Source organism: Syngnathoides biaculeatus, chromosome 13 (genome assembly GCF_019802595.1).
Source record: "Syngnathoides biaculeatus isolate LvHL_M chromosome 13, ASM1980259v1, whole genome shotgun sequence".
In the NCBI taxonomy this organism is placed as follows: domain Eukaryota; kingdom Metazoa; phylum Chordata; class Actinopteri; order Syngnathiformes; family Syngnathidae; genus Syngnathoides; species Syngnathoides biaculeatus.
In genome coordinates, this window is record NC_084652.1 from 5238774 (window position 1) to 5258043 (window position 19270).

At 41.7% G+C, this 19270-nt stretch overlaps 4 protein-coding genes and 1 non-coding gene across 15 annotated transcripts in view; 3 read left to right on the top strand and 2 right to left on the bottom strand.

The window, feature by feature from the left end:
* The first annotated feature begins 341 nt into the window (after positions 1–341).
* chmp5a (charged multivesicular body protein 5a) lies at positions 342–4959 on the top strand. Its single transcript, XM_061839129.1, has 8 exons — positions 342–536; positions 871–975; positions 1057–1103; positions 2678–2771; positions 2846–2917; positions 3305–3413; positions 4406–4521; positions 4600–4959. The coding sequence occupies exons 1-8, from the start codon at positions 468–470 to the stop codon at positions 4648–4650; spliced, it is 663 nt and encodes a 220-aa protein (XP_061695113.1). The 5' UTR covers positions 342–467; the 3' UTR covers positions 4651–4959.
* Positions 4960–5233: 274 nt separating this feature from the next.
* On the bottom strand, positions 5234–5325 carry trnar-ucu (transfer RNA arginine (anticodon UCU)). Its single transcript is given in 2 exon segments — positions 5234–5269; positions 5289–5325. It is a non-coding gene; the product is annotated as a tRNA-Arg (tRNA).
* Positions 5326–5465: 140 nt separating this feature from the next.
* bag1 (BCL2 associated athanogene 1) lies at positions 5466–12604 on the top strand. Its single transcript, XM_061838519.1, has 7 exons — positions 5466–5790; positions 6675–6803; positions 6876–6958; positions 7033–7146; positions 8157–8264; positions 11621–11683; positions 11778–12604. The coding sequence occupies exons 1-7, from the start codon at positions 5754–5756 to the stop codon at positions 11865–11867; spliced, it is 624 nt and encodes a 207-aa protein (XP_061694503.1). The 5' UTR covers positions 5466–5753; the 3' UTR covers positions 11868–12604.
* Positions 12605–12690: 86 nt separating this feature from the next.
* myl12.2 (myosin, light chain 12, genome duplicate 2) lies at positions 12691–18472 on the bottom strand. 6 transcript variants are annotated; one of them, XM_061838524.1, is made up of 4 exons: positions 18364–18472; positions 15944–16150; positions 15675–15875; positions 12691–13467 (listed from the first exon to the last, which is right to left on the bottom strand). In XM_061838524.1, exons 2-4 carry the CDS (start codon positions 16125–16127, stop codon positions 13295–13297), a joined length of 558 nt encoding a protein of 185 aa, XP_061694508.1. In that variant the 5' UTR covers positions 16128–16150; positions 18364–18472; the 3' UTR covers positions 12691–13294. The 6 variants fall into 6 exon arrangements, with proteins under 6 accessions (XP_061694508.1, XP_061694505.1, XP_061694506.1 ...); XM_061838521.1 differs by lacking the exon at positions 18364–18472 and adding an exon at positions 17356–17471; XM_061838522.1 differs by lacking the exon at positions 18364–18472 and adding an exon at positions 17320–17450.
* myom1a (myomesin 1a (skelemin)) overlaps positions 16705–19270 on the top strand; it is a 32722-nt gene continuing 30156 nt past the window's right edge. For 3 of the 6 annotated variants that reach the window (XM_061838512.1, XM_061838517.1, XM_061838516.1), the window contains exon 1: positions 17549–18126. The gene's annotated coding sequence lies outside the window, so the exon portion shown is untranslated. Of the gene's footprint in view, positions 16832–17548; positions 18127–19270 lie in introns of those variants that run through there. The other 3 variants (XM_061838513.1, XM_061838514.1, XM_061838515.1) reach the window with 3 other exon arrangements.

The following is a 19270-nucleotide window of genomic DNA, read 5'->3' on the forward strand; positions in this document are numbered from 1 at the left end:
AGAGAAGAATGTCCCAGCCTCTCAGTCATTTTTCTTTTCCCTTTTTTTGTAATTATTATTTCAACAGTACAGTATTATAATGACTTACAAAAAGGGTTAGGAGTATTTCTCCACTTCAAAACCTGAAATAACTGTGCTAATGGGTAATTATTACATATGAATAAATTCAAAATATTTCCAAATAATGCACCTTCTGGGGTTTTGGAAAAGGAAAATAGACACACAAAAAAAGCAAGAAATATGTATTTCGAGTTTTGACGCCTCGCAAAGCAGAAACAAAAAGGGACAATAGGCTGCAATCCAGGAACGTATCTAAAACGCTCATTGGCTAGCTCTGCTCACATCAACCAATCACAAGCCATCACCAGCGCCTCTCACTTCCGGGTGTCTTCGATGGCGAAATCCGTTCACATTTGACGATATTGTGTACTTTAACGCCTTTTAACGCTAATTTTTCCTATTAAAAAATGAATAGAATTTTCGGACGCGGTAAACCAAAAGCACCTCCCCCGAATCTTTCTGACTGTATCGGCAATGTGAGTAGTGTCTGGCAGCCTTGGACGTATTGTTGTTGTTTATTATGGTTTTATCTCTTCCGTTAGTTAGCTAGTCGGTCAACAACAACCCTTGTTTGCTTTGTGCTAACTACTTCTATTCGTTTGTCGCATATAATTGTAATTTAAATATAGCAGTGGTGTTATTTATTTGATGTGAGGGTTTTTTAAACACGTTCTGACCAGTCTTAAGACAATGTCTAGGTGGGGAAGCCATTTTATCATGTTCTCCCATGGCCCATACTAAGATTATGGGGAAAAACACAAATGTTTGTCATTCTTACAAAGCAAGAATTTTTTTTTGTGTGTGTTTCAGGTTGACGCAAGGGCCGAGTCCATCGAGAAAAAGATCAGCAGATTGGACGCTGAGCTCTTCAAGTATAAGGAGCAGATGAAGAAGATGAGGGACGGGCCCTCGAAGGTTGGGAAAGCCAAGTGGTGGTCAGTCAAAAATAAATAGAAAAGTTGTCTTCATTTTTATTTTGTGTGTGTTTGTGTGTAGAATATGGTGAAACAGAAGGCCATGCGAGTGTTGAAGCAGAAGAGGATGTGAGTAGTCACAAAAATATACCCGACATACACTTTTTAGACACGATTTGAGCTCCATCTGGCTTGGACATCGCTTCCAACTATTTTATGTTACTAATGCACATGACACGCACTGTATAGACATGCTTGGATTGGTTTGGTGTAGAAGATCTCGACAGAACCCTGACCTCAATCCTGTACAAACAAACAAAGTTCAGGACAAACTATAGAGCTCTTGCACGTGACATCACCATTTTCACGGTGCCATATTGCCGGTCAAAAAGAGCTGCTCGAGAGTGTGGGGGACATTGAACCGGAGCAGAATACACTCAATGCCGGGGACTCGTTGTGCTGTTGGTTGTCACAACAGACGAGACAGATATTCAAACAGATCATTCTATGAAATACCGGCTGAAAAGACCAGAAAGGATTTCGGCAATTAACCGTGATGGATGGTGCCCGACCAAATACACACGACTGTGTAGCGATCACGTCACTTCAGGTAGGAATTATTCTTCTCAATCTCAAATTCCCAAGAAGTATTTATAATACCTAGTTGGCTCATTTGAGAACAATGCGTTTAAAAAAAAAAACAAAAAAAAAAACGACAGGGAGTCGTCTCAAACGTACACGGAAGCGTGTTGCGGCCACATGTTAATCTTTGGCAGGCTTTTTTTTTCTTTTTAATATGCATTGTTCTCAAATGAGTCCAATTGCGTATTTAAAAAAAGTAAATAAACCGTCGGTCACAGTGATGTTTACGTAGGTTAACGTATGGCCGTAACGCGCTTCCGTGTACGGGGGCTGAAGCCTATCCCAGCGGTTTATTTTCTTTTTTTAAATACGCAATGGACTCATTTCGGAGCAATGCGTATTTAAAAAAAAAAAACGTCTGTCGCGGAGAGGTTTACCAAAGTTTAACATGTGGTCGCAACACGCTTCGCGTACAGAGGAGCTGACTCGGTCTGTTTTTTTTTTTCCCAATTATAGTTAATGAATGCGAGTTTGTGTAAAAACCAGGGGTCATTTATTTAAATATTGGTATTTGTATCGAAAAAATTTGAGTGGTTCCATCGCTATGTGGGATTTATTCTTGATTGAGAACAAATCCAGCAAGGAAGTATTTGTAGGCATCCAGACTTTTCCCCGCTTTCAAACTCTTCCGTGGAAATCTCGACGACTTACTCACCAGATTCTTGTGTAGATCCAGTTGTCCAAGACAAGCGCAAGCGGGTTAATAGTCCAATTTCTTATCGGCGAAAACATGGTTTTTGGCATTAAGTATGGGCCCTCTTTGCCAAGTGTCTCTCATTTTTCCACGTACCTTCGTTTACTACCACCTTCTAAATGTTTAACGGTATCAGACAAAACTCTGGGAGACATATTTTCGCGTCGTCTCCAACCGACTTAGCATTGAACAATGCTTTGTTTGACCGGCACTTCCGGCCAGTGACGTGATTTGATGACGCAGGTGCACGAGCTCTATAGCAGAACTGGACGAGAAACTATAAACACACAACCCAGAATCCCAAAACCCACAAAGGGCTCCCGGTCCCCAACGATTACCGTGGCACTTTTCGTGTGCCGTCACGCAGGTACGAGGGTCAACGGGAGCAGCTGGCTCAGCAGTCTTTCAACATGGAGCAGGCCAACTACACCATCCAGACGCTGAAGGACACCAAGTCGACGGTACGGTTGGCCGCATTCTGCGCATTTCCTCTTCCTTACAAATGATGACGTCGCGCTTGTTGTCGTTCGGCCAGGTGGATGCCATGAAAATGGGCGCCAAGGAGATGAAAAAGGCTTACAAGGATGTCAAACTGGACCAGATAGACGTATGCCTCTCTCTCTCTCTATTCAATAATGTTATTCCGGGTTTTCAAAAACTGCTGCTTTACAAAAATCGATATTCATTGACCATAGACAAATTTACATAGAAAATGCACATTAGATTACGAGGGCCGGGATGTGTAGTCTGGACAACACCTGTTGTGAATCAATCCATCCATCCATCCATCATCGTATCTACCAATCCATGTGAATTCTTATCCATCCATCATGGTATCGACAATCCATGTCAATTCTTGTGCATCTATCCATCCATCCATCCATCCATCCATCATCGTATCTACCAATCCATGTCAATTCTTGTCCATCCATTCATCCATCCATCCATCCATTCATTCATTCATTCATTCATTCATTGTCTTTGAATCTTCCAGGACCTGCAGGACCAATTAGAGGACATGATGGAGGATGCCAGCGAAGTTCAGGAGGCCCTCAGTCGCAGCTACGGCACTCCTGATATCGACGAGGAGGATTTGGAAGCGGGTAAGCGCGGCTATCGGTCAATCCCCGCCCACAAATGCAGCTCGGCAATTCGGGAAAAAAAACCGAGAGATTGACAGAGATTGAATTGAAGCCCTACACGTCAGTGTGTCGGCGACTCACGTTTTGACTTGCGCGACCGCGCGTAAAATTTGATAGATATAGAAAGACGTCGCTTATTTTGTGCATTAATTTACGTGTTTATTTTGTAAACGTTGGTAACAAAAGAAGCCTGATCCCGAAAAATCAGTGTTGAACCCGGAAACAGGAAATGCAAGTTAACCGTACTGAGCATCTTCCGAAGACTTCCGACTTGATCTAAGTTCTAACGGTAGACTGGCCTGTCCATATATCCAAATGCGAACGGTCATTTTTCCCCAGTGGTATGCGTTGATCTTGAAGTTGAAAACTTTTCCCCTCTGCTTGCTTTAGGAAGATATACACCATCTACTGCTACCTTTCATCAATGGATTGACAATATCAATACTACCGTGAATTATGATAGATTATAACAATACATCACGATTGCCGACAGGAATGGTTGTTACAATGTATCGCGAGCTTGTTGCTACTAACGCCGATTTTGTTGAACAAAATTTTCAGCTTTTTCAAAACATTGCAGGTATAGACGGTTTGTGTTTATTCCTTGACAGGCTCGCGCATTTAACTTTTCTTCAGATAAAGTTTGTCGGATTAAGAATTTTTATTGATGAAAAATTGTAAATACCGTTCTGTATCATGTTCTACCAATATCAGTTGAAATTGGAAATGATCATTTCTGAGTTTGGAATTTTTTTTTTTCTCTTTTAGTTATGTATTTATTGTATTTTGAATTTACAGTTATGTTATATTAATCCAGTACGTCATTTTAAGGTTTTGAGATTCCATCCTTAATCACACCCGCAACTTTATCTGCGGGCATGACTGACTACACCCGTACATTTTTCAAAATGTAAATGGTTTTTTTTTTTTTTTTTTTTTTGGTGTGTTGTCAGAGTTGGACGCGCTGGGTGACGAGCTGCTGCTGGACGACGACAGCTCTTACCTGGACGAGGCGTCCGCCGCGCCCTCCATCCCCGATAGCCTGCCCGGAGACAGCAAGACAAACAAGGTAGCCACGGCGGCTAACTTTTGAGTATTCAGTTTTGTTATTCCAAAAAATAAAGTTCAATCTTTCTCATCTTTTCAGGATGGCGTCTTGGTGGATGAGTTTGGCCTGCCGCAGATTCCTGCCACTTAAAAGCATGCATAAGCTGCACTTTGACTGAAAACACTTTTTTTTTTTTTTTCCATTTACTGTAGAATAACACAATACATGAGATTGGTGACTGCAATATAGTGAAGCGCTCCTTGTATTTGGGTTGCAATGCGCTAGCCGTGTAAACCCTGTAACATATTCCTTTTTATTTCATTCAGGAACATCATTTCACATCTTGTTTGGCGTTATTAGTCAATGAGTGTACTGATTTCTTGGTATTGCTGTGGTGATTTGTGTGTGGAAATGAGTGTCTGGAGATTTAATATTTGAATTAAATTCTGATTTATTGATTATTGAGATAACTTGTCTTTTTTTTCAGTTGAAGGAATTATTGAAATCAGATGGAGCAGGAGTGGGAAAAGTGTAGCACGCGGTTCACTTATGACCTATGAATTTGAAATTTAAAAAAAAAATCTTCTCAAATGTCTTCAACTATTGTAACACAAAATAACAAACAAGGATGCCGGTGTAAAAAATATGCTGTGTTTTATGGAACAGAAAAGAATAATCAACCATGTTTTTCAGAAAATACAGTTTGCACATTTTAAAGCTATTTGCTAAAATTCGACTCTGGTGGGACTCGAACCCACAACCTTTGAATCACTTCCCACGTGATTAGCTAGAAGTCCAATGCGCTATCCATTGCGCCACAGAGCCAACTAGCATAAAATGCGGTCGTATCGATGTACTTGTGGATCAGCTGACAACCATATGCGCATTAAGCAATTTTTTTAAAAAAAATAGAGGGGAAATGTTTACTTAGCCTCCGGTGTAACCCATAATAGTTAGCTTGTTGCTGTGGTATGGTCTCGCGATATTCATCTTCCGTTAGCGTCTATGAAAATGTAATTGGATCATTTGGTTTTCATATAATTATTTATACTTCTATTCTTGTCAATTATTTATGAGACTTTATTCTAAGAATTGTACATATAGAGTCTTTTTCCCCCATGAGTAAACGCGGGGTGGGGGAGCAACCTCAAACAAATTGCTTCTGGTGCTGTGACCCGGAATTAGTTAGCTTGTTATGAAATGTTAGCTTTGGTATTCATGCCGGGGATAATTTAGAACGACAAAATTGAAACATGTCAGCTCAAGCTATCACCGTGACAGTCGCTTACGGTAATAATATACCATTCCAACTATTAGAAGATATTCGATAGAAAGAATGTTGTGTTCGTGTTGTGGGTTTAATATTAACAGTCGGAGAAAATGGCTATGTAGCGGTCCCAAAAAGGAACACAATGGGAATTTGCTTCATGTTTTATCTCCGTGGCCAAAATCCTTTAACGGGGATTCGTTGTTCTTCTGTACAGTGATTGTGCAGCGCGTGCATTTCAATTTTAAGTCATTGTTCGATGATTTCATGCCGCACTTGTAGTTGTCATTTGATACTTGTATGTCGGTCATGCAAAGTCTTTGTGGGTGACTCGTGTTTAGCAGTGCCTGCCTTCCCCATATTTCTGAGCTTCAAGCTTATAAATATTGTTATCTAACAGTTTTGTTTTATTTCTCAATATTTGTGGATTTTACTCGTACAATTTGTGCGTTATTTTTCCAGTATTTGTGAATTTTAGCATTTATTTATTATGATTATTACTTTACTCGTTTCTTTTTGTCTTTTGTATTATTTTTCTTACCCAATACGTGTCGACTTTAATCAAATAGTTTTTGAAGAATTTTTTTCACGTTTTTACAATTATTTTCCAATACTTTTATTTGCCCTTAACAGTTTTTCCTCCCCAAAATGAATTGTTTTGTGTTTTGACAGCAAGGCACACTAGAAGTTACCTCATCTGCCTTTAAGTTCCGGGGTTGTAGGTTTGAAATCCTGGTTTTGGCCTTTGTGTGTGAGATACTGTGGATTTGGCTGGCAATCACTTCATACCTGCCTTTTGACCCCCAAGTCAACTGGGACATTTTAGCGGTCCAACGTGTAATGACGACAAGCACTTTAGAAAAAAGATTTACGTAAATAGTGACCTCTTCTTTTTACCTGACTCCAGGTTCTACGAAGCACACCATCGCGGTCACCAGTCAAGAGGATGGCAAGAGTCCCACCGTCAAAGACTTGTCAGAAAGTCTCACTCAGGTCACCGGAGTCCCTTCGGCCTCGCAAAAACTCATCTTCAAGGGTAAGAGTCACGTTCAGACGGCTGTCTGTACTTCGTGTTTTCCCTCGTTGGAGAATTGTTGTGACGTTTTAGGGAAGTCGCTGAAGGACATGGAGCAGACGCTGACCAGTTACGGGATAAAAGACGGATCCAAGCTCATGATGATTGGAAAGAGGGTGAGACCTTGAAATTTTGCAGATGCCCGTGTCTACATAATTAATAATGTACCATGATGTTTTAATGCCAACAGAACAGTCCCGAGGAGGAAGCCGAGCTGAAAAAGCTGAAAGATATTGAAAAATCAGTGGAGCAGACAGCTAAAAAGCTGGAGAAGGTTGACGGGGAGTTGACTGGACTCAAGAATGTACGTTACGCTCCCTTTTCTTGTTTTGTGATAGTATGAATATTAGCCAAGTGTATTTTATGCTGGGGAAAAAAAGCCAACTGTGCTCCAGAAAAATGCATGGTTCTGAGAAAACAACTGTCTTTTTCTCAGAAAGATTTGGGCCCAACTTTTTTTTTTTCCTTCCATAACAATAAAATACCGTAATTTCCAGCCGACAAAGCGCACTGAATTATAAGACTCACCCAGTACATTTGTAATGGAAATATTATTTGGTACACACATAAGACGCACCTGTGTAAAAGCCGCAGGGGCCCACATTGAAACCTGCATTGAAACACGAGATATTTACAAAGAAAGACGGTACATGGAGTTTTCAAAGTTTTAACACCTTAGCTTAGCTTAAAAAACATACCGGTAAAAAAAAAAAACAAAACAGCCGCAGCAGCTACACAGTAGCAACACTGTAGCACAGCACTAACAGGACGGGTTAAAAAAAAAAAAACATACCTAAATCACTGAGACGCGGCCGTAACAAAGCATCAATACGCTAGCACGGCGCTAACGCTAGCGCGGCGCTAACAGGGCCGATTAAAAAAAAAAAAAAAACATACCAGTAAAAATTACTGAGACACGGCAATAACACAGCAGCAACACACTAGCAAAGCGCTAACGCTGGCGCAGCGCTAATAGGGCTGGTTTAAAAAAAAAACATACCGGTAAAAATCACTGAGACACGGCAGTACCACGCTAGCGCAGCGTTAGCTAACAGGGCTGGAACGGTAAAAGTCACTTCCTCGGCACATATATTCCACGGGTCTCACTCTTACTTTTTACGCTCGAGTGCCCCCTGGCAGCCGTTAGAAAAAAATGCACAAATTAGCCGAATCACCGCATAAGCCACGGGGTCGCACTTTATAGGCCGCAAATTACGGTAGATGTAAAATTAGTATTTTAATCTTCTTCTGTACTTTTTTGTCTTTACAATTTGGGCGCAAACTTATTCTCAAATGAAAGACTTATTTTGTCAGGGTTTCCTGGCCAAAGATCTGCAGGCTGACGCGCTGGGAAAACTGGACCACAGAGTGAAAGTGGCAGCTGAGCAGTTTATGAAGATCCTGGAGCAGATCGATGCGCTGGTAATTGTAGAGAAACTTGATGTAGTTTGGTTGAATGCACAATGTGTAATTCCTTTTTTTTGCTCCGAAATGTTTACTACCTGCCAAACTGCGACTATTTGCTCTTAAATGGAACTGGAACTGGAAATTTCTCCCCTATGTCCCCCCCAAATTTTGGGAACCACTGGTTTAGCCAGTTAACAGCCAGCCTACTCTACATTCTCTGAAGTTTAAGCCACTCGGTAGGCCAGGCCCATCTTTTAAAGCAGGGGTGTCAAACTCATTTTTATCGCGGGCCACATTTTACTTACGGTTCACCGCAGAGGGCCGTTACGACTGTGAAACTATAAAAATCTTTATTTACATATGAAATTTATGAACTCGTTTTGGAATCAGAAATCGAGAGTCATGGGTTTTTCAGCTATTGTTGTTTGGGAACACAAAAATGCTTGTAATATCTCAACATTATCATTGATGACATGACAATTTGAAATTTTGGTACGGATTTGAACAAAAATCATGAAAGTTGATGCGTATGATTTTGCCTTTGCGGGCCACATAAAATCATGCGGCGGGCCGGATCTGACCCCCGGGCCTTGAGTTTGACACCTGTCTTATAAAGGCACGCACACGTTCACCGTCGCAGATAATTCAGTGTACAATTTGAGGACGGCAACCTCAAGTGGACAAAAGTAATACTTGTGTCTTGTGCATATATTGGGTTTTTTTTTTGTATATGCATGAAGCTTTAAAATATACAGTACAGTGGTGCCTCGGTTCTCGAACACAATCCGTTCCAGAAGGCTGGTTGAAAACCAACACGTCCGAAAACCAAAGCCCGCTTTCCCGTTACTTCTTCTTCTTTTCCTTTCGGCTTGTCCCGTTAGGGGTCGCCACAGCGTGTCATCTTTTGCCATCTTAGCCTATCTCCTGCATCTTCCTCTCTAACCCCAACTGCCCTCATGTCTTCCCTCACCACATCCATAAACCTTCTCTTTGGTCTTCCTCTCGCTCTTTTGCCTGGGAGCTCCATCCTCAGCATCCTTCTACCAATATACTCACTCTCTCGCCTCTGAACATGTCCAAACCATCGAAGTCTGCTCTCTCGAATCTTGTCTCCAAAACATCCAGCTTTGGCCGTCCCTCGAATGAGCTCATTTCTAATCCTATCCAACCTGGTCACTCCGAGCGAGAACCTCAACATCTTCATTTCTGCCACCTCCAGTTCAGATTCCTGTTGTTTCTTCAGTGCCACCGTCTCTAATCCGTACATCATGGCCGGCCTCACCACTGTTTTGTAAACTTTGCCCTTCATCCTAGCAGACACTCTTCTGTCACATAACACACCAGACACCTTTCGCCAGCTGTTCCAACCTGCTTGGACCCGTTTCTTCACTTCCTGACCACACTCTCCATTGCTCTGTATTGTTGACCCCAAGTATTTGAAGTCGTCCACCCTCGCTATCTCTTCTCCCCGTAGCCTCACTCTTCCCCCTCTACTTTTCTCATTCACGCACATATATTCTGTTTTACTTCGGCTAATCTTCATTCCTCTCCTTTCCAGTGCATGTCTCCATCTTTCCAATTGTTCCTCTGCATGCTCCCTGCTTTCACTGCATATGACAATATCATCTGCGAACATCATGGTCCAAGGGGATTCCAGTCTAACCTCATCTGTCAGCCTATCCATTACCACTGCAAACAGGAAGGGGCTCAGAGCTGATCCCTGATGCAGTCCCACCTCCACCTTAAATTCCTCTGTCACACCTAAGGCACACCTCACCATTGTTCTGCTGCCATCATACATGTCCTGTACTATTTTAACATACTTCTCTGCCACACCAGACTTACGCATGCAGTACCACAGTTCCTCTCTTGGTACTCTGTCATAGGCTTTCTCTAGATCCACAAAGACACAATGTAGCTCCTTCTGACCTTCTCTTTACAATGAATGGAAAATGAATTAATGCGTTCCAAGCCTAAAAAATAGTTTTTTTAAGCATTTTCTTTAGCTTTTTCTGATAATAAACTAAAAGTAAGTAAGAATCTTTCGGCTTGTCCCTTTCGGGGTCGCCACAGCGTGTCATCTCAGATGAACGCACATATATGTTTGGCACAATTTTTACGCCGGATGCCCTTCCTGACGCAACCCTTCTCAGGGAGTGGAGGCCCCAGTGGGATACGAACCCACAACCCCTGGTTTACCAAACCAGTGCTCTTACCGCTGAGCTACAGGGCCTCTTTTTCTGATAATAAACTGCATAGTAGAAATACATGTATAGTTTAAATACTTTATATAATTAAATCATTTAAGAAATATATTTATTTTTTCTTTAAAATGTATGCTTTAGCCTAGTGGAGTATGCTAGGTTGGGAGCGCATAGCCGTTTCTGTAGCGACTTGGACCCCAGCCTCGTAAACCTTTTTTTAGTAACAAAAGTGCAGAATAACTGTAAACAGGCAATAATGAGGGGGGGGGGATAGTTTTTTTCTTTGCACAGAAAGTACGTATAATGTAACAAAAAAAATTGTAACGAGAGGTAGGATTAATGGAACAAAAGAAAAAAGCAATGCAAAACAACAGTTTCAGATGTCTTCGGTGGGGGTGACTCACCCCTTTTTCACAAAGAACAAATCTGTTTGTTTCTGCCGTCTTTGAAGCACTTTTTTGAAGTGGCTCATAACAACATTAAAATTTTCAAACATTCAGCTTTGTCCGGGTGATGAAGTTCTACAAAATTATGGATCTCGTTCCGTTTAGCGCAGCTCGCTTTAACATCGGCACTTGAGGTGTTTTGTTTCCGGGTGGTGCTGATCGTCGATTTCGATAGCGCAGAAACAGGCACACCAGATCCGTGCTCGGCTATCAAATCCTTCTTGAAGTCGACAGTTTTACGCACCGCTTTCCTTTTTTTCAGCAAAAGCAGTTCCACTTGCCTTCTTTGGTGCCGGGATCGAGGGGTAATGTTGCTCAATTTGAAGAAAAAGTCACTTACAGTACTAGGAAACGTCCGCGAGCAGAGGAGTGTGTGAGTCAACCGGTTTAGGGCGCGGGCGTTACGTGTTTTCCGTTTTTTTTTCGGGGGGCTGCGTTCGAAAGCACAATAACAAATCGGCGTGGATCAGCGTTCAAATACCGATTTTTACCTTCGAAAACCGATTTTGTACGAAAACCAAGACGTTCAAAAACCGAGGTACCACTGTGTATGAATAATAGAGTAAATGTGTTGGTCGGTACTTTACAGACGATAAGCAAGGGATTACTGTGCCAGTGTAAGAACAAAAAATCTTTTGTGCGACCTCGGAGGCAAGTTTTTCCAGATAATTGACGTCCAATTCCGAAGTGTTTACTAAAGTGTCATTTCACTCGTCCTCAGAGCATCCCGGAGAACTTCAACGACTGTCGGATGAAGAAAAGGGGTCTCGTGAAGACGGTCCAGGTGGGTCCTCGCCTCCGTCTCCTTTGCGTTTCTACAAACCGTCACAAAAAAAAAAAACCTATCCGTGTTGCTGACAAGAATGTCCTCACGTCAGGACTTCCTGGCCCAGTGTGACAAGATGGAGGCTTGCATATCAGACCACCTGACAAAGATCCAGTCTAAAAATCTGGCACTGGCCGATTGAAGGCATCTTAATATTCGTTATTGCTCTGTGAGCAAAAAACTGTCCCGTGTAGAGAGAACACACATTCGTCGTCTGTATTTATTGTGAGCGTACTCAGTCCTTTAGCCCTCATTGCTTGTAGATCACGTCAGCACGACTTCACCGTGGCACCATCCCAGATTTAACGTTTACGTCATATTGCCATAACAGCGACGCTCAACGGACACTTGAGCCTGTTTAATTAAAACGTGGAAGCACTCTGAAGGGGTGGCGAACTTATTTTTACACGATGACGGTCGAAATGTTAAAACATGACCTGTAACTTTAATGACAAATTTTTAAAGTGGCCGTATTTTCAGACTGCTACAAAAACAAAGAAATTCAGTTTTCCTTTATATTAACTTCATACAAAGGTTGGCCTATTTTTACACTTGCATGACATAAAAATCGACTGTCAATCGAATACAATTTTTGCCCGCGAGGAATTGTTACCACCACCCCTCGCTTTGTAATTGCTTAGAGATGCCACAAGATGGTGACAAAGCACTACTTCGGTCGAAATGAAGCATCTTGTCATTCCAACATAGTTGAAGATGGCAGCAAAGAAATTTTTTTTTTTACTGCATTGTCTTGACACAAAAAGCAAAACCCTGACCTGTGAATATCAGAATCAGATTTAACGGCAAAGGAATTTGTCTCCGGCAGTTGAAAGCGACGAATGAATTCAGCACACTTATTTTCCGATGGTTAACTTATTTTTGCAATTGTCAAAATGTGACCGAAAATGTGGCACATGTAGTGAATAAAGATTTTCCAATGACAACAATTTGAGGATGCAGCTATGTCGTTTGGTAATTTTATTTTATTTCTATGACACGGTGGGGTCAGTAATTGCCCATTTTTTTTTTTTTTTTTTTAAATACTTGTATGAGGAAAATGGTTTTACAGTTTGAGCCTAGAATTGAGTCATTAGTTTTCTTTCTTTCTTCGGTGCAGTTGGTGCTGTACCTGGAATGAAAGCAAATTATTCAAGTAGTTTGACTTAATTACATTTTGCATTGATTATCTTTTTACACTTGTATGACAATCAAAATATGACTTAAAACGCCACCTGTGCATTTAAAGGCAGTTTTGAGCCTGGAAGTAGAGCAAATTTAATCATCTTTAGCTTTTACGTCTGGCAATATTCCACCTTTGCGGAGTTTTGTTAAAGTCCAAAGGTGGCTAGGTGCCGATTGTATCAAGTGATCAATATTTAATAACAATAATAAGTCACAGTAACATTGTTTATATTAATGTAGTACATACATATGTTGACGTTTATACAGATTCTTAGTGATGTGCAAATAAGCAAGCAGCAGCTACGCGCCAACCTTGCAGTGGGCCGTACAAAACACATGACGACGGAAATATACACGGGAAAAACCCCTCCGGCGGTCGCGCGCCAGCTAATCGTCTTTGTCCTTGGCGCCGTGCTTGAGGATGCGCGTGAACGCCACGTAGTTGAAGTTGCCCTTCTTGTCGATGGGCGCCTCCCGGAAGAGCTCGTCCACTTCCTCATCCGTGAACCTGTCGCCCATGGTGGTCAACAGCTCGCGCAGCTGCTCCTCCTGGATCAGACCTACGCTAGCCACAAGGGACCGCATCAGTTTTGCATGTGTCACGTACGCCGTTTTTTACTAAAAGTTTTCACATACCGTAATTCCCGACCTACAGAACGCACTTGGTTATAAGCCTCATTCAGTACATTTGTAAAGGAAATACCATTTGGTACAAACATAGGCCGCACCCGTGTATAAGCCGCAATTGAAACAAGATATTTACGAAGAAAGATGGTACACAGAGAGTTTAAGTCTAGCACCGCTGCGCTAACAGTAGTGCCGCTGCGCTAATGCCTGCACCGCTGCGCTAACGCTAGTGCCGCCTTAACGCTAGCACTGCGCTAACAGGGCCAGTTAAAAAAAAAAAAAAAATTGGTAAAAATCACCGAGATACAGCAGTAACACGCTAACGCAGTGCTAACAGGGGCGGTGCGATGGTCTGAGCGCTCCCGGTGCTGAAAAGTCTTCTTGTGATTAATACGCATCCGCGTAAGTTTTGTAAACTTACCGGCCAGTCTGAAACATCCGCATCCATGCGTCAACGTGTGCCATTCGACAACTTGTCGCCGAGTGTTCATGTTCGCTATGGACGTCTCAAGACGAACACAGCGAACATACGGATGTGTATACTTCTGTTTTATGGGTAGGTTAGGGTTAGGATTTAACGTATATTAGCTTGCGCTATGTAGAAGAAGGGGAACTATGAGAGCGGGGGATTTCCCAGTAACAGTCTACTACGTACCCAGAGTTCCCCTGTTAGCAATGCATGCATATTAATCACAAGGGGACTTTTCAGCACGGGGGAAGGCTCAGACAGTCACACCAGACAGGTAAAAGTCACTTCCTCGGGACCTATATTCCACGGGTCTCACTCTTACCTTTTCCGCTCGAGTACTCACCCACCCCATTGCAACCGTTAGGAAAAAAATGCACAAATTAGCCGCATCACCGCATAAACCGCAGGGTTGAAAGCGTGTGAAAAAAGTCACAGCTTATAGGCCGGAAATTACGGTAGATGTGCGTTGGTTATTTTTATTTTTTTTTATTTCTGGCAACTTTCACCTTTTACTCCGCTAAACCCCTTCAACAACATGACTCAATACATTTCCCCGCGACCAAGCCAAATACTTACTACTGAAAAATCAAAATATTTTGTTGACAAAATGCCGGAATGGCAAAATACAAAGTGTGAGAAGGTCCTCCCTGCCCTGAGCGAGGGACGTCTTTTATCCCGATGTTTTACTGCTCTCCTGGTGTCAATAAAAGACTAAAACAGAAGCGTGGCTTTCCTTTCCTACATGTAATTGAAAAAAATTAAAATCGATAGAGGGAGTCCTCGGGTTAAGACAGCCTCGACCTAAGACGTTTTACAACGCCCGTCCCCTGTCCGCCATTTTGTCTGGCTAATGCTTGTCCGTGTTTGTGCGCCGGGAGTATCTTCACATTTTTCGCCCTCCTTTTTAGACATTATCAAGTAATGCCCCCATTTTATGCTTGTCAAGTTCTTTAATTGTTGTCTGTAATTTTTGTACTTTTGCACTATACAAATAAATTTGCCTTGCATTCCTTTCTCATGTAACAAATTAGCATGCTAGCATTGCTTTGTTATGTAATAAATTAGCTTGCTAAGCTAAGATGGGGGCCAGATCTGCTTGGTGAGTGCAATGATTTGTCCATAAGGGCTCATATTGTGACCGTGTAGTTTTTAAATGAAACTATCCATCCATATTCTTAGCGGCTTATCCTCATTAGGGTCGCGGGGAATGCCGGAGCCGATCCTATTTGTCATCAGGCAGGAGGCGGGGTACACCTTGAACTGGTTTCCAGCTAATCGCAGGGCACGTGGAGACAAACAGTCACACTCACAATTACACCTACGGGCAATTTAGAGTGTCCAATTAATGTTGCATGTTTTTGGGATGCGGGAGGAAACCGGAGTGGCCAGAGAAAACCCACGCAGGCACGGGGAGAACACGCAAACCCCACACAGGCGGGTATGGGATTGAACCCAGGACCTCAGAACTGTGAGGCCAACTCTTTACAGGGAGTCCTCAGGTTAAGACGGTCTCGACCGAGGACGTTTCGACTTTACAACGCCCGTCCGCCATTTTGTCTGGGTAATGCTTGCACGTGTTTGTGCGCCGGGAGTACCTTTGCATTTTTCGCCCTTCTTTTTAGACATTACGGCCCCAACGAACAAAAGCCGTCTCTATTGTGGGCCCGTTACCGAAAGATGGACGCTCATGTCGCGCAGCTTCGAACTGACCCGTGCCCTCCTCGTCAAAGCAGGCGAAGGCATTGCGGATCACGTCCTCGGGGTCGGTGCCGTTCAGCTTCTCCCCGAACATGGTGAGGAACATGGTGAAGTTGATGGGACCGGGGGCTTCGTTCATCATGGCCTCCAGGTAGTCGTCGGTGGGGTTTTTACCTAAAGAAACGCGAGCAGAGCGTGAGAACCAGTCGGATGGTCGCGTCGCCGTTGTGTTCGGCGTCTACCCAGAGAGGCCAGCATGTCGTGGAGGTCCTCCTTGTCAATGAAGCCGTCCCTGTTCTGATCGATCATGTTGAAGGCCTCTTTGAACTCCTGGATCTGGGACTGGTCGAACATGGCGAACACGTTGGAGGTGGCGCGCTGAGGGCGCTTTTTGGTGTTCTTGCCCTTGGCCCTTTTGCTCGACATGTCGGCGACTCACAACTCTCCTCCTGGAACGCACAAATACATCATGTACTGTATGGATACATAATTTGAACTTTAAAAAATGACTTGATTCAATTTATCAGGTACGCTAAGATTATTTGCTGCTACGTACTGTTCCATCACTTTGATTCGCTTTACGATTTTACAAATCGAGGTTAGGGTTGGAAGGTTGATCATGCGGCAAATGATCTCGATGCGTTTAGCTACGGTGGCCGATTTAATGCACCGATGGAGCTAGCAAAAACGCGCACGTTTCCGGTTTCGATTAAATATGTATTGTAAAGTAACATGCATACAAAGGCGTGCACCTTGTAATTTTGACGGATCGTTATTAGTCACGCAAAGACGTCTTCATAGAATCCTGCGGCTAGAGGATCAAGAGGGCGGGGACTAGCGGTATTTTACTTCCTATTTACCGAACAGACCAATCAGAAACGGGAGAAGTGTTTTACTTCCGATTTATGAAATGAACCAAAGACCGGTAGAGAAGCCAAAAGTCCCTCGCCAAACAGCGAAAATATGTACTGCCTCACGTACACTGATCTTAAAAAAAAAAAAAAAAAAAAAAAAGACTGGATGGCTCATTAGTCACCAAAACTGAAGTCGCCATTCGCCATCTTAATACTCCCAAAACAACCATGCCGACCTTAATCGCCAGTTTCGTGGCTGTGAGAAAAATTCCACACGTGAGTGACAAATATTTGCTTTGACACTGTTAGAGTTTGTTTGTAAAGGGTTTTTTTTTTTTTTCGGATGAGCTTAATTCACTTGAACAAAGTTTTCTTTATGGTTGTTGTTCACTCTGCTTCACCTTTATTGGCCGACAGTTTTTCGCCAAAAAGCGATGTAAATATTTTCCCAATTTTCATCAGTGGATAAGCAAGCAAACACATTTTCTGTGAAGTTTTTTTTTTTGATGAATTTCACAGTACAGAACTCTGAAAATTGAATTTGATTCTCAAATGCGTGGAAACAAGTTTAAATTTTCTGTCTGAAATGGGACGTCGCAGAGACAACAGATGAACGATGCGTTTAGCATGTATTTTCCCATTGCGAGTCCTTATTTCCAAAAATATATCTAACTGATTGACTTCAAATGTAAATGTTTTTATAACAAAAAATGTCAAATTAAAAATCCTTCATGTTACCAGAACTGAAAAAATGTCAAGCTCACACAAACTTTGATGGAAATACCCCGCCATAATCCAACCTGTAAACTCTGTCCTCCACACGTTTTGAGAGTACCAAGATGGCGGCCAACTGGCTTCAACCAGTCGACATATGCCGCTCGATGTGTATGCGCTATCCAGTCTTAATTTTTTTTTTTTTTAAAGATCATTGGTCGCCACCTCTTTATAGATCGCACTTTCGCCACCAGGCGGCGGTGTTACCAGCAATAAAATAGCATATGAGGAAATTTCTCTTGAGTGTGATTAATATCGTATTCTCAAATAAGTAAACCGTGTAATAAGTTAATCGTATATTTTTCGGATCCAATCGAAAGGCGACCAAAGCACACATTTAAAAAGGTTAAGTCACTCGAATCGTCACCGTGTTTTCAAAATGCACTTTCAAGTCGTCTTCCTGGAGTCCACAAATGTAAGAACAAAATTCAATCAATGAACATTGATGTTCCATCTTTGGCAGAAATCCCTTTTATGCAATATAGAGTGAAAAAGCACCGTGCCACCATTTCTTCTCTAAAGTGACAGGGTGTTGGGGTAAGCCAAGGAGCTCTTCTCCTCCTTGTGATCTAATTTTAAATATGTCCCGGCCTTAAAAGGTCCTGAGGGTGTCTTGTGCATTCTGCAGAGTGGCAGCATTATTTTTGGTCTGTGGACCGCAGTCCTGTCCACTGGCCCTCACCCCTGCTTGCTTTCCCCTCCTTCTGGATTTGCTTGTTTTAGTTCATTCATCTTTTTTTTTTTAATAATATCACCTCATATTGATCCATTTTTGGATTCCTGGAGACTTGGTTGTGGTAAGTCCTGTATACTTTTTTTTTTTTTTTTAACAAGAAGTTTGTATGTTTCATTTGATAGGTTAAGTAATATACGAAGGCTCCCTTAGCATTTAAAATGAAGAACTACAGTTCTGTATTATGATTTATTCAGGCAAAAGAGCTCTGCTAAATCAATTCATAATTGCAAGCGTTATGAATATCATAATGATCTAATTCTGGAAAGCGATGAACTTTGTAAACAGGGCTGCTACTCACGGAGCTAACTTGTGTAGCTGACGTCAGGGTTCCCATGAAACACCAACAGAATATTTTACCTGGATTTGAGTGATATTTTTACAAATGTTATATTTAGCTGTTTTGTTTGAAGTTTTGGGGGTAGTATGTGTCTTTTCATGAACAGGAAACATTTTATTTTTATCCTTGATGATTGGTTATATATTTTATGTAAAAACACATATTTAGATTACTCTCTTAAATATTTATTAGATTTGTAAATATTTGTTTTTCTTAAACAGGCAACCATTTTTATCTTTTTCTTTGCATTGTTGTGTTTTTATGTGAAAGACATTATTTTCATTATTTTACTATTTACTGTAATATATATTTTAAATATTTAAAAATGTGCAGCATTTTTTTCCATTTTCAACATTATTTTATTCCCATTATTTTATTCCATTTTCTCTGTCCATAAATGTACGCATTCATAATTCACTTACATTTTCTTTTCACATTTATTTCCAAGGTAAAATAGCTTTTTGTCATTTTTTTCTTTTTTTTTCCGCAAAGATGCACCATAATTTTATCATGAATTGTTTTCTTATTCTTAGATATTTAAGTTATATCCTTTTTCTCCCCATTTTCTTTTCCTTTCTTATTTCATGATTTTTTTTCCTGACTAAATATAATTTTTAAAATGTTTACAATTAAGAAGCATTAGCCGTGCCTTCTAACCCCTCCGAGATTACTCAATGATGTCATAAATATTGGCACTATTTGTAAACATCTGGTTTTAACTGGGGCGGCACGGTGGATCAGCTGGTAAAGCGGTGGCCTCACAGTTCTGAGGTCCCGTGTTCAATCCCAGACCCGCCTGTGTGGAGTTTGCATGTTCTCCCCGTGCCTGCGTGGGTTTTCCTCCCACATCCCAAAAATACGCAACATT

Coding starts and splice junctions, on each gene's coding strand:
- chmp5a (XM_061839129.1), top strand. CDS start 468: ATGAATAGAATTTTCGGACGCGGTAAACCAAAAGCACCTCCCCCGAAT. Junction 976..1,056: donor TGAGGGACGGGCCCTCGAAG/GTTGGGAAAGCC, acceptor GTTTGTGTGTAG/AATATGGTGAAACAGAAGGC. Junction 3,414..4,405: donor CGAGGAGGATTTGGAAGCGG/GTAAGCGCGGCT, acceptor GTGTGTTGTCAG/AGTTGGACGCGCTGGGTGAC.
- bag1 (XM_061838519.1), top strand. CDS start 5,754: ATGTCAGCTCAAGCTATCACCGTGACAGTCGCTTACG. Junction 5,791..6,674: donor CACCGTGACAGTCGCTTACG/GTAATAATATAC, acceptor ACCTGACTCCAG/GTTCTACGAAGCACACCATC. Junction 8,265..11,620: donor TGGAGCAGATCGATGCGCTG/GTAATTGTAGAG, acceptor ACTCGTCCTCAG/AGCATCCCGGAGAACTTCAA.
- myl12.2 (XM_061838524.1), bottom strand. CDS start 16,127: ATGTCGAGCAAAAGGGCCAAGGGCAAGAACACCAAAAAGCGCCCTCAG. Junction 15,876..15,943: donor CGACATGCTGGCCTCTCTGG/GTAGACGCCGAA, acceptor GCGTTTCTTTAG/GTAAAAACCCCACCGACGAC. Junction 13,468..15,674: donor ACATGAGCGTCCATCTTTCG/GTAACGGGCCCA, acceptor TGGCTAGCGTAG/GTCTGATCCAGGAGGAGCAG.